Source organism: Palaemon carinicauda, chromosome 31, assembly GCF_036898095.1.
Source record: "Palaemon carinicauda isolate YSFRI2023 chromosome 31, ASM3689809v2, whole genome shotgun sequence".
Taxonomy (NCBI): Eukaryota; Metazoa; Arthropoda; class Malacostraca; order Decapoda; family Palaemonidae; genus Palaemon; species Palaemon carinicauda.
The window spans coordinates 23,507,605-23,525,576 of NC_090755.1; the positions used below are offsets into that span (position 1 = coordinate 23,507,605).

Here is a 17,972-nt window from a genome sequence, read left to right on the forward strand (position 1 = left end):
AACCGAAAAGTTCCTCATAAGGTTGGTTACGAGAGCTCGAATGCTCCGTGTAACAGTGTCGCGAGAACCTGAAGGTTCCATGTGATGGGGGACCGAGGTTTCCCTGTTACGAGAGCCTAAAGACTCAACATAACAGCCGACCTGAGAGGCCGGGGGCTCAAGGAAGCTGTGATTGTGCAATACCGAGGGATCTACACAAAGTGAAACCGAAGTTTCCCTACTATGAGAAACCAAAGGTTCAGCGTAGTGGGAGGAACGAGACCCCGAAGGCTCAGCGTAACCTGGGTTGCGAGATCCCAAAGGAGCTGTGCAACGGGAGACCGAAACCTCCCTATCACATGAAACCTGCGTCTCAACGTGACGGTTGGAACGAGAGCAAGCCGGCACACCGTAACCAACGTTACGAGAGCCCGAAAGCTCAGTGCAACTATAACCTGGGGGTTCCAAGGCACAAGAACCCCAAGGTTCAACGCGATGAGGATCAAAGGTCCTACGGTGCCACTAGAGCCCGAAGGCTCAACGTGACGGGAACGCAAAAGTCCCTGGTGGCGACAGGTCACATACCTGACCACGCAGACCCAAAGCATGTTGATCACGCAGACCCAAAGCATGTTGATTACAAGACCCCGAGGGGTCAATGTGACCAGAAACTTGAGGTTCAAGAAGGTGCCTCCTGACAGCTCTAGGAGGAGTGCACTGAGGATGGAGAGGGGTGACAAATGTCTCCAGTTGACTGATCTCAGGAGAGGAACATCCATCAGACTCCTCCTGAGAGGGAGTCTGCGTCAACTTGAAAGCTTCCTCCCCCAGGGGGGAGACTTGTTCACCCGAGGGTGAACTGCACTCAAGACCAGCTTCTACCTTTGCCCTAGGAGGAGAAGCATGAGCGTGAACGAGAGATGTTTCCCCTCACAGGAAACACTGAGAGAGTAAGCTGCCCCCGCGCCTGGTAAATCAGCAACACCCTCAGAGTCAGTCACAGGGATGTAAACAAAACACAAACCCCCACACCTTTGATCACTCTTCCAAAATATCCCACAACACAAACTTTCCCCTTACTTTACATTAAACTGGACTATTGCACGAAGGGAAAAACAAACAAAACATAACCTTAAAACTATATTCACCGCAACCAGAAACAAAAATCACACATCATTAAACAAACTTAACACTAAAACAGACAAAAATAACACTTTCATATTTACATATTATAGCGGTGTGTGTGGGTACACAGAACTCACCAATAATCGAAAAAAATAATATCCTTTACATAAACCCAACACCGTCAGTCCACATACAATACCGAAAAACACTTACCCACACACAGTACCGAAAAACACTGAAACACTAAAATAAATCACTTAATACTAAACCCAATCGTATACCACAACCCAGAAATAAATCACATTAACACCAACATAAGCGAAAACGGTAAAATATTCAATATATAAGTTGTGTGGTAACCGTCGTCCACAGACTCCACACACTGGCAACAGTCCTTGTAGCCAATTGCCACAACTTCCAGGCAAACAATAACTAGAGTCAATTCGACTGTCCATTCACATTATCGGTGTTCATCATCATTATGTCATCATCATCATCGTAAGGAATAAATCTATTTCCAGCCGGGTCGTCAACGCTCAAAATTCTATGTAAATATATATATCTGCAGTCTATTCCTATGTTCATATTATACGGTCCAGGTCGTCATCATCAAGCTATTCATACAAAGCAGTTAGGCAAGCAACACCTTCAAGGCCAACCTAAAACTCCAAGGAGTCTAAAGGAGCCTAAAGGAGGAATTACGGCCTGCAATAAAAAGAAAAAACGCTTACTAAAACTCCTAACTAACTAAACTATTGCACTATAATCAAAGATAAATAATAAACTTTCTATCATTCACGATCGCGCCTAACAAAAATAAATAAAACAGTACTTACTCCGATATAAAGAAAAATCACTTCACAGCCGGCTGTCAAAGAACAAAACAAACAACCGACTCCTGCTACAGTCAAATAGAAAATGCTTTCGCCCAAGACATTCATTACGGCCCTAACCTAGCTAAAAATGTAAACAAACAACCTCAAATATACCAACAGTCTTTTCCACTACAAACAATCATTCGCTAACTACCACTTGTTCTTCGGCGCGCACCACAGACACACAAACACACACGCACACATACTCTCTCTCGCGCACGCGCGATCTAACAAAACTAAAGCAAATGAAATTATCTCTCTCTCTCTCTCTCTCTCTCGGACAAAACTAAAACAAATAAACACTCTCTCTCTCTCTCTTGGACAAAACTAAAACAAATAAACACACTCTCTCTCTCTCTTGGACAAAACTAAAACAAATAACATATCTCTTGATTTAACAAAACTAAAACTCTCTCTCTCTCTCTCTCTCTCTCTCTCTCTCTCTCTCTCTCTCTCTCTCTCTCTCTATTTGGCAAAAAAAAAAAAAAATTAAATTAAATTAATCCTCCACACAAACGTCAGAAAAATACATTGCAGCCGACAGAGGAGCAGCTTCGGGAAGAGATTGGGGGGTAGAAGTAGAAAACCGGTGTTTCTCCAACTTCGAGGAAGACCCCGAAGACGAAGAATTCCCCTTGGACTTCTTCCGTTGCCTGAAACTCTCCCACTGGGAGGCAGGCCACTCAATACATTATATACAGGTGTCGTCCCTCAAACACTGGTGGCCCAGACAGGTCAGACACAGCAGGTGGGAGTCTGTCTCTATGTCGGACATAATGGTATCGCAAGAGCGGCCTTCAGGACCTGGACAAGTATGTATGGGACAAAATCACACACACATACACACAATCTGTAAAGAGGAAAAGAAAATGCAAATTATCAAAGCCAGTTAAATTGGTAGAGCACGGACAGTATGTCCATCTCTACCAAGCCAAGAAGGCAAAGACATTACTCAACCCAGGTGTGTGTATTAGCAGGGTACCCACCTACCCCCCCAAACTCCCCCTTAACCAGCAGGTGAGGTAGTTATCCTTCACTAAAAATTATCATGGCTAGTTCAGCTTCGCCAAAAACAGTATACCCCATATAAAAAGTGGAAGGTTTGTATTTGTGCAAGAACAAAAGAGACTTACCCTTTCAAGAGAAAGGAACCAGCAGTGAGACCCACATCCAAGAAGCATTAATGACAAATTCGGAGATAATTTGTATTTTTCCTAACCATACAAACCTTAGCTATTTACATGGGGTATTACTTTCGGTGTAGCTGAAATGACAAACCATTAGATTTTTAACGAGGGTTAACTACCCTCTCGCTAGTTAGCGAGGAGGTAGGGGAGGGGTAGCTAGCTACCCCCCCCCCTCACACACCAGTGAACTGATTCACTTCGCTTAGAGGTAGGACTTATGAGGGACAGGGCTGGCGGGCAAATATGTGTAAATAGCTACGGTTTGTATAGTTGGGAAAAATACAAATTATCTCCGAATTTGTCATTTGTTCCGTAACCGAAATACAAACCACGCTATTTACATGGGGTGACTTAACCCTTAGGTAGGGTGGAAAGTCCCAGCCTTACTGGCTTTGTCTTTGCCCGGGGACTCAGAATCCGAGTGAGCAGCACTCGAGAAAAGGAGTCCCTGCACCTCGCAAATTCCTTGCTCCGCAAGGAACGTGCGGCCTACATAAGCTTGTGTGTGAAGGAAAGAAGTGTGACTCGTCCTAGGAAGCTGACCTGAAGTCCTTTAGATGGAAATCTAGGTTAGGACGTTCCCAATACCACCTCGTCAGGGTATGGGGGATGCGACAGTATTATATTAATACTAGGAGCACAAGGAAGCATGGTTTACCTGCAGTGGTTTAAGGTCAGCTATGCAGAGAACCCAGGATGCTGCTTTCCCCAAGAGAGGGGAGGATGAAGAAAAGAGTAAGGGCTAGACATACTTTTTCATTCATGCAGTCTAAAACCGGGTAACAATGCCCTCAACCTTCTGCTACCTGTCCATCAAGGAGCCTGAGGTTAGACCAGCTGTTGTGCAGCCACCATAGGGCTGATAGAGAATGTATCGAGGCTCCTGTGGGTCACGTCCTGCAGGTAGTGGGCTGTGAAGGCCGTTTGACGCTTCCAGACCCTAGCTTGTAGCACCTGCGTCACAGAAAAGTTTCTCTTGAATGCCAGGGACGTTGCGATGCCTCTGACATCGTGTGCTCTAGGGCGATGTGACGGAGGAGGGTCTGGATTCAGGGCATGATGGATGACCCTTCGAATCCAAGCTGAGATGGTACTCTTGGTGACCCTCCTCTTCGTCCTTCCCGTGCTCACAAACAGGGCTTGCACGCGAGGACGGACTGCAGCTGTTCTTTTAAGATAACGCCTCAGACTCCTTACTGGGCATAGTAGGAGATGGTCTGGGTCATCTGTTACAGAACAAAGACTCGAAACCCTGAAGGAATCGAACCGTGGGTCCGGAACTCCAGGATTTTGAGTCTTAGCAACAAACTCAGGGACGAACCTGAACGTTACCTCCCCCATCCCCTTGAATGGGCGACGTCGTACGAGAGACCATGAAGTTCACTGACACGCTTGGCTGAAGCCAGAGCGAGCAGGAACACCGTCTTCCAAGTCAGGTGACGATCTGAAGCCTGGCATAATGGTTCGAACGGAGGTCTCTTAAGAGCCCTGAGAACCCGAACCATGTTCCATGGAGGAGGTCTCACTTCCGACTGAGGGCAGGTAAGTTCGTAGCTTCGTATGAGCAAGGAAAGTTCCAGCAAGGAAGAAATGTCCAATCCTTTCAGCCTGAAGGCCAGGCTTAAGGCTGAGCGATAGCCTTTCACCGCCGAGACCAAAAGGCGCATTTCCTCCCGCAAATATATAAGAAACTCCGCTATTGCTGGAATAGTGGCATCGAGGGTAGAGATACCCCTCCCACGACACCAACCACAGAAGACTCTCCACTTCGCCTGGTAGACCCCTGCAGATGACTTTCGCAGGTGTCGAGACATCCTCTCCGCAACTTGTTGAGAAAAGCCTCTCTGTGAGGAGATGCTGGATAGTCTCGAGGAAATCTTGTGCCGCTTGCACCAAGCTCTAAAGGTCTCCCACTTAGACTGGTAGACTCTTTGTGACGAGATCCTCCTTGCTCTGGCAATAGCTTTCGCCGCTTGTGCCAAAATGCCTCGAGATCTAACAAGCTTCTCAACAGTCTGAAGGCAGTCAGTTTGAGAGCGAGGGGGTTTTGATGATATCTCTCGAAGTGGGGGACTGTCTGAGAAGATCTGAACTTGCCGGGAGTCTTCTTGGGAAGTCCATCAGCATGCCCACCACTTCCGTGAACCATTCCCTTGCAGGCCAGAATGGAGCCACTAGGATCATTCGTCCCGAATCGAGGAGAGCGAATTTTCTGACGACCAGATTGATTATCTTGAACGGGGGAAACGCATACATGTCTATCCCCATCCAATCCATCAAGAAGGCATCCATTGCTACCGCTTCCTCATCCAGGACTAGAGATCAGTAGTTGGGGATCCTCTTGTTCAAGTTGGAGGCGAAAAGGTCTATTACAGGTCTGCCCCACAACTTCCAGAGGCTTTGACAGACTTGCGGGTTGAGAGTCCACTCTGTGGGAAGAACTTGTCCCTTCCTGCTGAGCATGTCTACCCTGATGTTTCTTTGCCCTTGAACAAACCTCGTCAACAGCTGAGTCCTGTTCTCGCTCACCCAAAGGAGAAGCTCTCTGGCTGTTCTGAACAGAGAGAGGGCGTGAGTTCCCCTTTGTTTCCTCATGTACGCAAGATCTGTGGTGTTATCTGAGTTGATCTCCACAGTCTTCTCTGACACCGAGATTCCGAAGGCATTTAGCCCCAACAAAATGGTCATCAACTCCTTCCTGTTGATATGCCAACTGACCTGACTTCCTTCCCAAACGCCTGAGACCTCCTTGTTCCCTAGAGTTGCTCCCCAGCCTGACTCTGACGCGTCTGAGAATAGCACTAGGTCGGGGTTCTTCTTGTACAAGGAGATCCCTACTCCTAACAGAGCTGGGTCCAGCCACCACATCAAAAGATCCTTGATCTCTGTCGGAATGGGAAAAGAAAAGGAGGAGTCCTGGATCTTCAAATTCCATACCTTTGCGAGGAAGTGTTGCAGAGGTCTTATGTGCAGTCTCCCCAACGAGACAAACTGCTCTAGGGAGGATAGAGTTCCCAACAAACTCATCCACTCCTTCGCTGAGCATTCTTGCTTCTTTAAAAACTCTTTGACTTTCTCTAGGCACCTGGTCTGCATTTCCTGGGAGGGAGAAGCCCGAAAAAGAACTGATTTCAGAATTATCCCCAAATAGAGAATAGTCTGATCTGGTTTGGTCTGAGACTTCTCCCTGTTGATGATGAGTCCCAGGTCCTGAGTCATCGAATACGTCTTCTGTAGGTCCTCCAGACATTTTTCTTTCGACTGTGATCAGATCAGCCAGTCGTCTAGATAGAAGGATACCCTTATCCCCTCCTGATGTAACCAGCCTGCCACGTTCGCCATTAGCCTGGTGAAAACTTGAGGAGCCGTGCTGAGACCGAAGCAAAGTGCCCTGAATTGAAAGCACTTGCCCTAAATCACAAATCTCAGATATTTCCTTGCAAATCTCAGATATTTCCTTGAAGTCGGATGAATGGGGACGTGAAAATAAGCGTCCTGCAGGTCGAGAGATATCACCCAGTCGCCTGGACGAACTGCTGCCAGCATGGACTGAGTCGTCTCCATGGAGAACTTTGTTTTCTCCACGAAGGCATTCAGAGAGATGACATATAGGACTGGTCTCCATCCACCCGAGTTCTTGGGAACCAGAAAGAGGCGATTGTAAAAGCCTGGAGAGGTAAGGTCCCAAACTGGCTCTATTGCTCCCTTGACCAACATCTGGTCGACTAGCTCCAGAAGAGCCTCTTGTTTCCCCGCGTCGGCGTACTGCGCCATTAAGGAGAGGGGAGTGTCTAAGAGAGGAGGCTTCTTTAAAAAGGGATCTTGTAACCTTCCTTGATGTCCGAGAGGGACCAGGTGTCCGCCCCTCTCCTCTTCTAAGACTGCCAAAATAGAGACAGTCTTGCCCCTACTGTTGTCTGGAGGACTTCCATCTCATTTCTTGGATCGGGGCCTAAACGCACCTCTGCTGGTCCTTGGCCCTGACTCTTGTCTTCTCCCTCTGAAATCTGGTCTCGAGGAAGCCCTACTCCGAAAGGGCTGCTGGAACTTTCTCTCTTCCTTCTTCAGCACAGCAGAAGCGACAGGCAAAGGCTTTCTAGCAGACAGAGATAAAAGGTCCTGAGTAGCCTTTTGTGCCAGAGAAAGGGAGATATCTCTGACCAGAGCTTCGGGAAAGAGATGGTGTGACAGAGGGGCGTAAAGCAGCTCCGACTTCTGGGCAACAGTCACCGACCTAGAGGTGAAGGAGCACAACAGGGCCCTCTTCAAGACCCCTGCTGGGAAAAGGGAAGCCAACTCATTAGCCCCATCCCTTAGAGCTTTGTCCATGCAGGACATGATACTCGTCAGATCCTTCGTGCCTTCCAGAAGTTCTGTCTTCCTGGCCAGAGTCCCGAGAGACCAGTCTAGGAAGCTAAAAACCTCGAAAACCCTGAAAATTCACTAGACGAGGTGATCAAGTTCCGACATGGACCACATCACCTTGTCAGAGTTTGGAGCATGTCTTCTTGCAGAGTCCACAAGACCAGAGAAATCCCCTTGGGAGGAGGCAGCCACTCCTCGACCCAATGGTTCCCCCGTCTCATACCACATACCAGCCTTGGAAGCAAGTCGAGATGGAGGGAAAGAAAAAGTGGTCTTGACTGCTTGCCTCCGCTCCTTCATCCAACCACTCACCTTAGCAAGTGCTTTCCAGGCAGAAATTGAAAGCTTCATCTTAATGAAAGCCAAATGCTTCGTAGCCTTCTTCCTGGTGAATTGTGACTGAGGAGAACGAGGAGCTGAAGGTTGGAATTCTTCCCCATATACTTCCAAAAGGGAGCGAGACAGAACTTTATAATCGCTAGCAGAGTCGGCAGGTTTCTCTTCCTATTCCGATACATCATCGAATTCCTGATCAGGTTCTACATCTTGAAGAAGGGGGCTGCAAGCAGCCTGGTACCGAGAGCTGCTTGCGTCCTGGCGCCGAGCGTAGGTGTCGTCCTGGCACCGAGCGCTGCTATCGTCCTGGCGGCGAGAAGAGGTATCGTCCTGATGACGAAAAGCGGTATCGTCTTGATAAGGCAGGCTACATTCGTCCTGCTGCCTAAATCCCGAGGCGGAATCGTCCTGGAGCTTCGAGCGAGAAGCGGAATCGTCCTGGCGCCGAGGGCGAGAAGCAGTATTGTCCTGGCGCCGAGAGCGAGAGGAAGTAAAGTCCTGGCGTCGCGCCGATGAAGAGGGTGCCCGTTGTCGTACGGCCGACGAAGTGCGTAGAGGTTCCCTTGGAGAGGCACTTCGTTCCCTCCTAGAAGACGATCTCTTAACTGGCAAAGAGACATCCTTACGTCTTTCGGACTGAGAAGGAGAGCGGCTGAAAGCTTGCACTAACGATGAAAGCTGTTCCTGCATAACTGCCATGAAAGCTTTAGCGACTTCTGCTGGTTCTCGCAGTTCCGAAGGAGGCAGCTGTTTGGGAGCGCTGGTAGCAGAATCAGGAGATTTAGCAGGTTTAACTGGGCTAAGGACTCTCGGTTTCGTCCTCTAAACAGGAATATCGAAGTCGTCCTCAGAAGGTTCAGGTTCTCGGTTACTCGAATCGGGAGAGGGAGAGCGAGACTGCACATCCAAGTCCCACCTTCCCTTCATCGATCTTAACGATTCATATTGCCACTTGCGTCTGGGAGAAGGATCAGGTGAAGACACTAACGTATCCGACACGCCTTTTCTACGGCGGCCAAGAGCAGCCTGGGAGGTCGCAACAGGACTGTCTGAGGATAAGCACCTCTCACCCCCTTTTGGCTGTCGACGTACCTTCTCCCTTGGTCCTGGGAGCTTGGTAGAGGTCTAGACCTAGGGGTATGACAGGTTCGATCAGCCGCCGCATCCACTGCACTTTCACAAGCACTAACATCACTTTCAACCTTACCTTTAAAGGCCGGACGTTGTGCTTTAATGGCCTCCAACTCAGCAGCAATCCTGGCATACCGAGGGTCATCCGCAGGCGCAGATCCTGTAGAAGGGGCAGGAGTTACTACCTCAAGGGAAGGAACAACTTCCAAAGAGGAAACAATAAAAGGGTCAATAGAAATATCTATACTAGCTTCACTAGCAGACTTTAACTTTGACTCATCTCTCCTAACTCTATCGAGTTCTAGTTTGCGCACATAGCACTTCATAGCTAACCAATCCTCTTCATTTAAACCCTCGCATTCCTTGCAACTAGCATTTAGTGCACATTCAAACCCCCTGCAACCCATAAAAACAGTGTGAGGGTCAACTGATACTTTCGGTAACCTCACCTTGCATACATCACTCGCACATACAAGAATATGAAGTTTTTCACTCATGATAAACAAAGCAAAAAGAACAATATTAATAACAAACACAATTGCCAATTCCCAAAAACAGTGTAGTTCATCAAACGAAGTCCAAAACAGCGATGTAGGGAAAGCGATTCGAAAAACTCTTAATGGCGGACCAACGATGTTGTCGATCCGGTCGGCAGAGATGATCTGAGGAACAGAAAACGGGAATGATTCAAGGTACCACCCTGTAAGGGTTGTTAACCACCTAACCGCACAACCACCACAAGGTGGTTGCAGCGATTTTTTAATAAATTCTGCCGGAAGTCAGAGACTCAAGCTATATATATATATATATATATATATATATATATATATATATATATATATATATATATATATATAACTGCCAGGTAAGTACTATTCATAAAAATCCAGATTAAGAGAAATCATATAGAACAGTGTGCCAGAGTGTACCCTCAAGCAAGAGAACTCTACCTCAAGACAATGGAAGACCATGAAGGAACGCCTGAAAAACAAGAACGTCAAGAAAATCAAGATCATGACATGAGACCTAATTTGAGAAGGTCCCAACAACCAAAAAACCAAAGAAGTGCCAATGCTGCAGGGTCAAGACAGATTTCCTGTATTTTCCAAAAGACCCATTGACTGTCAAAGCAATCAACTGTCCTGACAAAGACAAGAACAGCAAGACAAAGTGATTGATTACAAGTGGGTATTCAGAAGAAAACACAATGAACTCTGTGAGGTAATGATACACAAAGCAAGACTTGTGGCCAGAAGGTTCCACTTAAAGCCTAGTGTGGACTACCTCAACACTTACCTCCTGTAGTGAGGAAATCTGCAACCACATTAAATTATCAGGGAAGGTGTTTCAAACATTTTTGATGAAGATAACTAGCACAAAACAAAGTTTTTTTGTTATGACAGTTGCCCCACCATAACTAAAAAAAACTATGGGTTTCTGCAAGTTATTGTAATCAGAAACGTTCAAAATCCACCTTAAACCAGTCTCATTTTCTCCGTAATAATAATTTACTCTTCTATAATTTTACCCAAAGTCCAAGCATAATCCTGGCCAAAAAGAAACAAACTCGTGAATACTCAATGAGAACTTTAACTTGAATTACCTGGTGTCCATTCTTGGAAAGTTCTTCTGAAATTGCCATGTAAAAGTTCTTATGACTCTTACTGCCAACTGCTCCAACGAAAAGAACATTATAAGCATTTACTTCCAGAGTGACTGTCACACTAAACAGTATCATCAGAAAGAAACCACGAGCCATCATATTCCGTTTTCGTTCCTGTTAAAATGAAAAGGAATGGTTTTCAATCATCTGCTAATAACCTATTGTTTATTTCAGACCCAATGTGGCACGTGACAAAATCAAGTGGTATAATAATGAATGTGTTTATATTCGCTAGTGTGTTATGTAATTCGAGAGAGAGAGAGAGAGAGAGAGAGAGAGAGAGAGAGAGAGAGAGAGAGAGAGAGAGAGAGAGAGAGAGAGAGAGAGAGAGAGAGAAATGGGATGGGTAAGAGGAGGGAGTCAAAGCAGAGGGGGGTAGAGTTGATGGGTGGGAATGAAGGGGATGTGGGGGAACTTGTTAGTGGGGTGTCAGGAAATGAGTTTTGATAGATATACATAATGAATGAGTTAGTAAATGTACGTAATTAATTATTCCATAAGTTTTATTCATTAATCAAGCGATAGAGAGACAAATGAATTAGGTTACTATTGTAAGGAAAGAAATCAGTTTTACTGATAGAAAAGAGAGTGAGCGAACTGGAGGTAGTGTTGATAAAACTCATTTCTTTCTTTACAATAACAACCTAATTCATTTGTCTCTCTATCTCTTAATTAATGAAAACCTTATGAAGTAATTAATTACACACATTTACTAACTCATTCATTATGAATATCTATAAAAGAACCAATTTCCTGACAGGGGGAAGGGAATGAGTGACCTGATGAAGGAAGTATTGGTTCTCACTAACTACAACATAAAATCATAAAGCTAAACTCCTACAGTATATAAGTTTGAGTAACTCCTATAACACGAAGGGGTGTTGTAACCGTTGAGTTAGACTACCAAAACTGTCCAACTAATAGCCTTAAAGACATTCATGATAAACAATGTCACAATGGGTCTGAAATAAATAGTAGTTCTCATGAAATATAAAATAATTTCTTTACTTGTATGCTTACTGTTTCAGCAACCTGCAAAGCCTGCAATTAAGTACTTATGATCAGCAAGAAAAATCACCCTGCAGTCATTATAGTCATTTAATTGAACAGCAAGAATTAAAGTAAGCTTCACCATACAACCATTTTCACAAAAAAAAATATTTGTTTTTAAAATACAACTTACATACCTGAGGTAGGATTATCTATGTGACAAATTATTGAAGTTTAGTAAACTCTTCTAGTCTAGTAGGAGATAAACATGTAAATGTATTCACAGTAACCTATTCACACAATATTATTAGGGGTTAATCTATACTGAAGAGGAGACCGACCTAACTGATAAGATTAATATTATCTACAAATGCTACCACCATACCAAAAAGATTTTGTTATCTTGAAGACAAAATCCTTTTTTTGTAATCAGTCAGATTAGGTTTCAATGAAAAAAGGCCATAATTCGATAGCAAGTATGACTTGTGTTATTTCAATGTTCTCTTATTCATTGTTCCCTGAAATCAGCATTTTGACAAAGATAATAATGGATTTAGAATGGTCAATGTTTATACTGAAACAGTAGGCCTACTTTTAACTTTAGTTGCTTCATTGACATTCTGGTTTTCCTTTTCAACCAGTAGTCATGGATCCATCACATTTCACCTATCATAGGCTACCAGTTCCTTAATATTCATGTGATTAAAAATAATTGAAAATCCTGTGTTATAAAAATCATAAATTTCAAGTAATTTGTATTTTTCCTAACAGTACTTACCTCGAACTACTTTCTTAGGAGTATCTGGGATCTCCTCCCATCCAACCAGAGTTTTGTGCAGTTCACCCCAAACCCATTTTCTATGAGGGGTGACCTCAGGCGGAGTGATACGCGCGCTGAGGCTAACCCCGGGTCAGAGAGCATGCTTGCTTAGGTCTCGACCTCCAGTAAGTTCTTGGTTGCTAAGGTCTCTAAGAAAACCAGGGGACACTCGGGGAAGGCAGGGTGGGCCATTACCCGAAAGTAGTTCGAGGTAAGTACTGTTAGGAAAAATACAAATTACTTAAAATTTGTGATTTGTTCTAACACCAAGTACTTACCTCGAACTACTTTCTTAGGAGACTTATACTTTAGGAGGTGGGCGTAGCCCTAAAAAGTTCTTAAGACCGTGCTGAGGAATCTCCAGAGACCTAGAAAGTGGCTAGGTCGTGTTGACCCCATAGAAAATGATTGAGAGGAAACTACACAAAAACCCATCTTAGTGTCTAAGAAACTCACCTGTGCAAGAAAAGTTAGGGGATATGTCTTCCTCTTGATGAGGTACTCGTCTCTGGCTCAGGGCCCTCACAGAGCCCACTTGAAGCGGAAAAGGGGGAAAGGAAGTACAAGGGGGTTTAAGGAACGAACCTGTGTCTCTTGTGCTTGTTACCCGCGGTTATCACTGGGGCTATACCCTTAAACCGTTTGGAGCGCTGAAACGACGGTACCTATCGAGAACCCGTCCAGGGACCTTCTTGAATAGTCCTTCAAATAGTGAGCCGTGAAGGTAGACTGGTTGGCCAAGGTGCCTGCCCTTAGGATCTGGCCCACTGCCATATTTTTCTCGAAGGCCAACGTAGTACTCAGGCCCCTAATGTCATGGGGCTTGGGTTTCCCTGGTAGGGGGATTCCCGCCTTACTGTAGGCCCTGATGATGACCTGCCGCAACCAGAAGGAGATGGTATTCTTCGAGACTGGCTTCTTCACGAGGCCAGAGGAAACAAAAAACTCTTTATCCCGGGCCGGAGTTTTGCTGTTCTTTCCAAGTATTTTCTCACTGCCCTGACGGGGCATAGGCGCAAATCCTTCACGTCATCTGACCGGGGGATTGCTGGAATAAAGAAACCCTCAAACCTGGGGTCCCATAAGGCAGGGTTCTGGGTCTTAGCTACGAAGGAGGGAACGAACTTGAATGTGACTTCTCGCCAACCTTCCAAGTGAGCAACTTCGTAGGACAGACCATGAATCTTGCTTACCCATTTAGCTGAAGCTAACGCCAGCAAGAAAACTGTCTTGAGAGTGAGATCCTTGTCTACGATGTCTTTCAAGGGCTTGAACGGAGGCTCAGATAACATCTTCAGGACCCTTGCCACGTCCCATTGTGGCACCTTCACAGCTTGCGGGGGGCATGATTGCTCAAAACTTTTAATGAGCATTGAGATATGTCTGGAGTTACCCAGGTCTATGCCCTTCATGAGAAAAACTTGGCCCAAGACCGCGCGGACTCCCTCGATGGCTGGAATGGCCATGTTGACCACGTCCCTGAGGTAAACTAGGAAGTCCACTACCTGCGGAATGGAGACCTTCAGGGGCTTGATGTCCCTAGTGGCGCACCATTTGGTAAAGGTGGCCCACTTAGCCTGATAAACAGCAGTTGATGACCGTCTCAGGTAGCTCGACATCCTTATTGCTGTACTCAACGAATAGTCTTCCCTCCTCAAGAGACGCTCGATAACCTCCACGCATGAAGGTGGAGGGACCGTGGATTTTCGTGGAACCTTTGGAAGTGCGGTTGTCGGAGAAGATCTGGCCTGTCCGGGAGGGGCCAGGGCGGTTGTTGTGTTAGCTCCCTTAGGTCCACGAACCACTCTCTCTCCGGCCACCAGGGCGCTACCAAAGTCATCTGTAGGTTGCTTGTCTTTCTCACCCTGTTGAGGACCTGCCTGAGCATCCCGAAGGGGGGAAAAACGTACACGTCGAGATTGTCCCACGGATGTTGGAAGGCGTTTTCGAACACCGCTTTTAGGTCTGGAACAGGAGAACAGAACACGGGGATCTGCGTGTTCAGCCTTGTTGCGAAGAGGTCCATCACCGGCGAACCCCATTTCTGAATGACGGACCCGGCTACTTCCGGATGTAGGGACCATTTGGATCCCAACACTTGCCCCATCCTGCTGAGGCCATCGGCGAGGACGTTCCTTTTCCCTAGGATGAACCTCGCTGATATTCTTATCTGTTCCACTTCGGCCCATTCCAGAAGTTGTAAAGTGAGGACGCACAGCTCCTTCGACCTTAGGCCTCCCTGCTTCATGTAAGCTACTACCGTGGCGTTGTCGCACATCAACACTACGGTGTTTCCCCGGAGTAGGTGTACAAACCCCAGGCACGCTCTTTGTACTGCCCTCAACTCTAGAACGTTGATGTGCTGGGACTTCTCTTCGGCTACCCACCTTCCTCTCGCTGTGCTGTCGAGGAGATGAGCACCCAACCCTCCTTGGATGCGTCCGTGAACAGGAGCATCTCCGGAGGGTCGGCTGCGAAGGGCATCCCTTTGAGGGTGTTCGTCCTGCAGCTCCACTAATCCAGGACCCGTTTCATGTTCGGAAACACCGGGACCACTCTGTGGGGGGAATCCGTTTAGATCCAGTTCTCCTTCAGGTTCCATTGGACCTCCCTGAGCCTTAGCCTGCAATGGGGGACCAGTTTCTCCAGAGACACAAGGTGACCTATTAGTCTCTGCTAGTCCTTTGCCCTCCTGGGTTGGTCCGTCAGGAAGGGGCGGAGGACCTGGTCTAAGTTGTTCAGTCTGTCCGTGGGAGGGAAGGCTTTCACTAACTGGGAGTCCAGAACCATCCCGAGGTAGGTCGTCCTGGTGGAGGGAATCAGTTGAGATTTCTTTAGGTTGATGGTGATCCCCAGAACGTTGCAGAACTGCAGTAAACTCGCGCCTTGCTCCTTCAGTACTTCCTCTGAGGCTGAAAGCAGCAACCAATCGTCCAGGTAACGAATCAGGCGGATGCCTTGTTCGTGTGCCCAGACTGAGACCGTTGTGAAGACCCTCATGAAGACTTGGGGGGCAGTGGACAGCCCGAAGCAGAGGGTTTTGAACTGCAACATTTGGTTCTCCCATTTCACCCGTAGGTGCTTCCTGCTGGAGGGATGAACCGGGATCTGGAAGTAGGCATCCTTGAGATCTACTGACATCATGAAGTCCCCTTCTCTCAAGGACACTAATACTGATTTTGGAGTGTCCATTTTGAAGTCCGTCTTGCAGACGAACTTGTTGAGGGCTGAGAGGTCTATGACCGGTCTCCATCCTCCTGTTGCTTTCTCCAACAGGAACAGCCTGCTGTAGAACCCCAGACCTGGGTCCCGAACAGGTTCCATTGCCCCTTTTGCCAACATCGCTGAGACCTCTCCCTGCAGAGCTGTCCATTTCAAGGGATCCTTGGGTGCTAGTCACTCCGCCTGCTGATCTGGTATCAGAGGAGGAGAATCTGCTAGGAAGAGCAATCTATACCCTTCTTTCAGAACTGTCACTGTCCACGGGTCTGCTCCGTGTTTATCCCATGCTTACCAAAAAAAGTTTAAGGCATCCCCCCACCTGAGGCTCCGGCAGGAGTAGGGGGCCTCCCTCCTTATCTCCTCCTCGATGAGCGGCCTGAACGACCTCTTCTGGAGGCGGAGAAGGACGGTCTATAGGCGGCTTGATTCGGGGCTGATCCCCTGCGGGAGGGCTGAGACGACTGGGACCATGTTATCGCCGAGTTGTCTCTCCTAGGGTGGTTAGGAGCGGGCCGAGGAGGGCGAGGCGAGTCGACAGAGGGTCTTCTAAACGTCGGCCTCCAGACCGGGTGGGGCCTGGTCTCGAACGGCTCCTTCATCCTCCGAATTCTCTCCATTGCCTCCTCCGCTGCCTTCGGGGGAAAGATTGAGTCGTCCCACAGGGTCAGGTTCCTCAGAGATCTGGCCTCTCTGTCCGGTAGCCTCCTGGATATCTTGCTCAGAACAGTGTCCCTCCTTTGTTGGACCCAGTTGGCGGTCAGGGCCAACGACTGGTAAGACAAGAAATTTAGGGCCTTGCCTCCTGAGCTGATGAGTTCCTTGAGCAAGGCCTGGGTCTCCGGAACTGACAGGTCGTATGACGACTGAATGCCCACCAGGGTGGCGGCCCACCAGTCTAACCAGGAGGAGACGTTGACAAGGTCCTTCGACATCTCCTCCATCATGACCGCCTCCGAAGGAGAGAAGCAGATCGGAGCCGTGAACGCCCTTTCTTCTGAGGCTCCTTGCCCTAGTACGGTGAGTGCCGGCTCCAGTGCACAGGTGCGCGCCCGCTGTCCCTCTGGGATGTAGAACCTGCTCTGGGACTTCAGGCCCTGGAGCAGCTTGGAGGAGCTCTGGCTCTTGGGCGCCTCCGCGTGGTTGGCCACTATCCTGTCCACGTGAGCCTTACCCAAATAAACGTCCCTCACCAGAGGGAGGGCCAAGGAGAGGCGCTGCTGGAATGGGGCGTCCACTGTTCTATTTAGGCTGGAACGCCAAGCATCTTTGGAGGAGGGTTCCGGTATGCCCAGCCTGTGGTGACTTCTGATGAGGCCTATTCCCTCCGATAGGACGATACCTCCGCTGCTGACCCTTCTCCATGGTCGTCGAGCTCCTCCGACGGGGGTGCTGGTGCGAGTGACGAGGGTACCCCGACGGAGGACCTCGCACGTGGGGGAGTCCTGGACAGACGCTCCCGCGGGGGATCCCGACGAAGGACGGGCATCTCCGTCAGAACGGGGGCCTCCATCCTGGGCCTAACGTCTCTCCTGGAGGTCTTCGAATCTACGGGCCTGCTCGTTGAGGAAAGCCAAGCTAGGTGACCCTTGGAGGTCAGGACTCGGCTGCCAGACCGAAGGGGCAACTCTCTCCGCTGGGCGGATGAAGTCGGAACCTTCGTGGTCTTATGCCTGTCAACTGGAACCTGCCATGAGGAATCCCTCCATCGGGTGCCACTGCTGCCGGAGGAGTATCTATCCGGGGAGGCCGTCCTCGGACGCCAACCTGAGGGGCCCGGTGCCGCAGCTGGTTCCAGAAGAAATGTCTCGGTGAACCATCACCCATTCGTTGTTCTTAGGGGATCTTGGGCGCAGACTCTCGTGGTGCGACCTCGAGGGGGAGCGAGAACGTGACAATTTCCTGCGGGACTTCCCTTTTCGCCTCCTGAGGTTCCTCAGCGCCTCATCCTCCGAAGAGCAGGAAGGATCCTCCACCGATGAAACCGACGACTCATAGGCCCTCTTCGAAGGCGTCGGCTCCCGCGGTGATGTAGGAGGATTCCTGCGACACTCCGTGGACGACGACGCCTGCAGAAAAACCTCTGGGAAGACAGCCGACGGCGCTGGGGGGAAGCGAGGAGGCTGTCCCGTGGGAGCCCAGGTCCCGAAGTCATCCTCCATCCTCATCGGGGACCTGAAGGGCGTCATAGGGGGAACTCAAGCAGTGGGGTCCGACGGTGGGGAATGCTCCTTCTCGACGTCGCCCTCGGCTGCTGAACCACCTGAAATGCACACCCAAGA

General features: G+C 48.3%; 2 protein-coding genes across 5 annotated transcripts in view; one reads left to right on the forward strand and one right to left on the reverse strand.

Annotated features, from left to right (window-relative positions):
* Positions 1-17,972, forward strand: part of LOC137624350 (equilibrative nucleoside transporter 1-like) — a 788,303-nt gene that overhangs the window by 308,458 nt on the left and 461,873 nt on the right. The window lies entirely within an intron of this gene.
* The window catches only part of LOC137624347 (UDP-glycosyltransferase UGT5-like), a 154,598-nt gene that overhangs the window by 123,466 nt on the left and 13,160 nt on the right, over positions 1-17,972 (reverse strand). The window contains exons 1-2 of one of the 3 annotated variants that reach the window (XM_068355034.1): positions 11,849-11,986; positions 10,602-10,775 (exon numbers count right to left, since the gene is read on the reverse strand). In XM_068355034.1, the coding sequence (XP_068211135.1) occupies positions 10,602-10,760 (159 nt within the window). In that variant the 5' untranslated portion in view covers positions 10,761-10,775; positions 11,849-11,986. Of the gene's footprint in view, positions 1-10,601; positions 10,776-11,848; positions 11,987-17,972 lie in introns of those variants that run through there. The other 2 variants (XM_068355035.1, XM_068355033.1) reach the window with 2 other exon arrangements.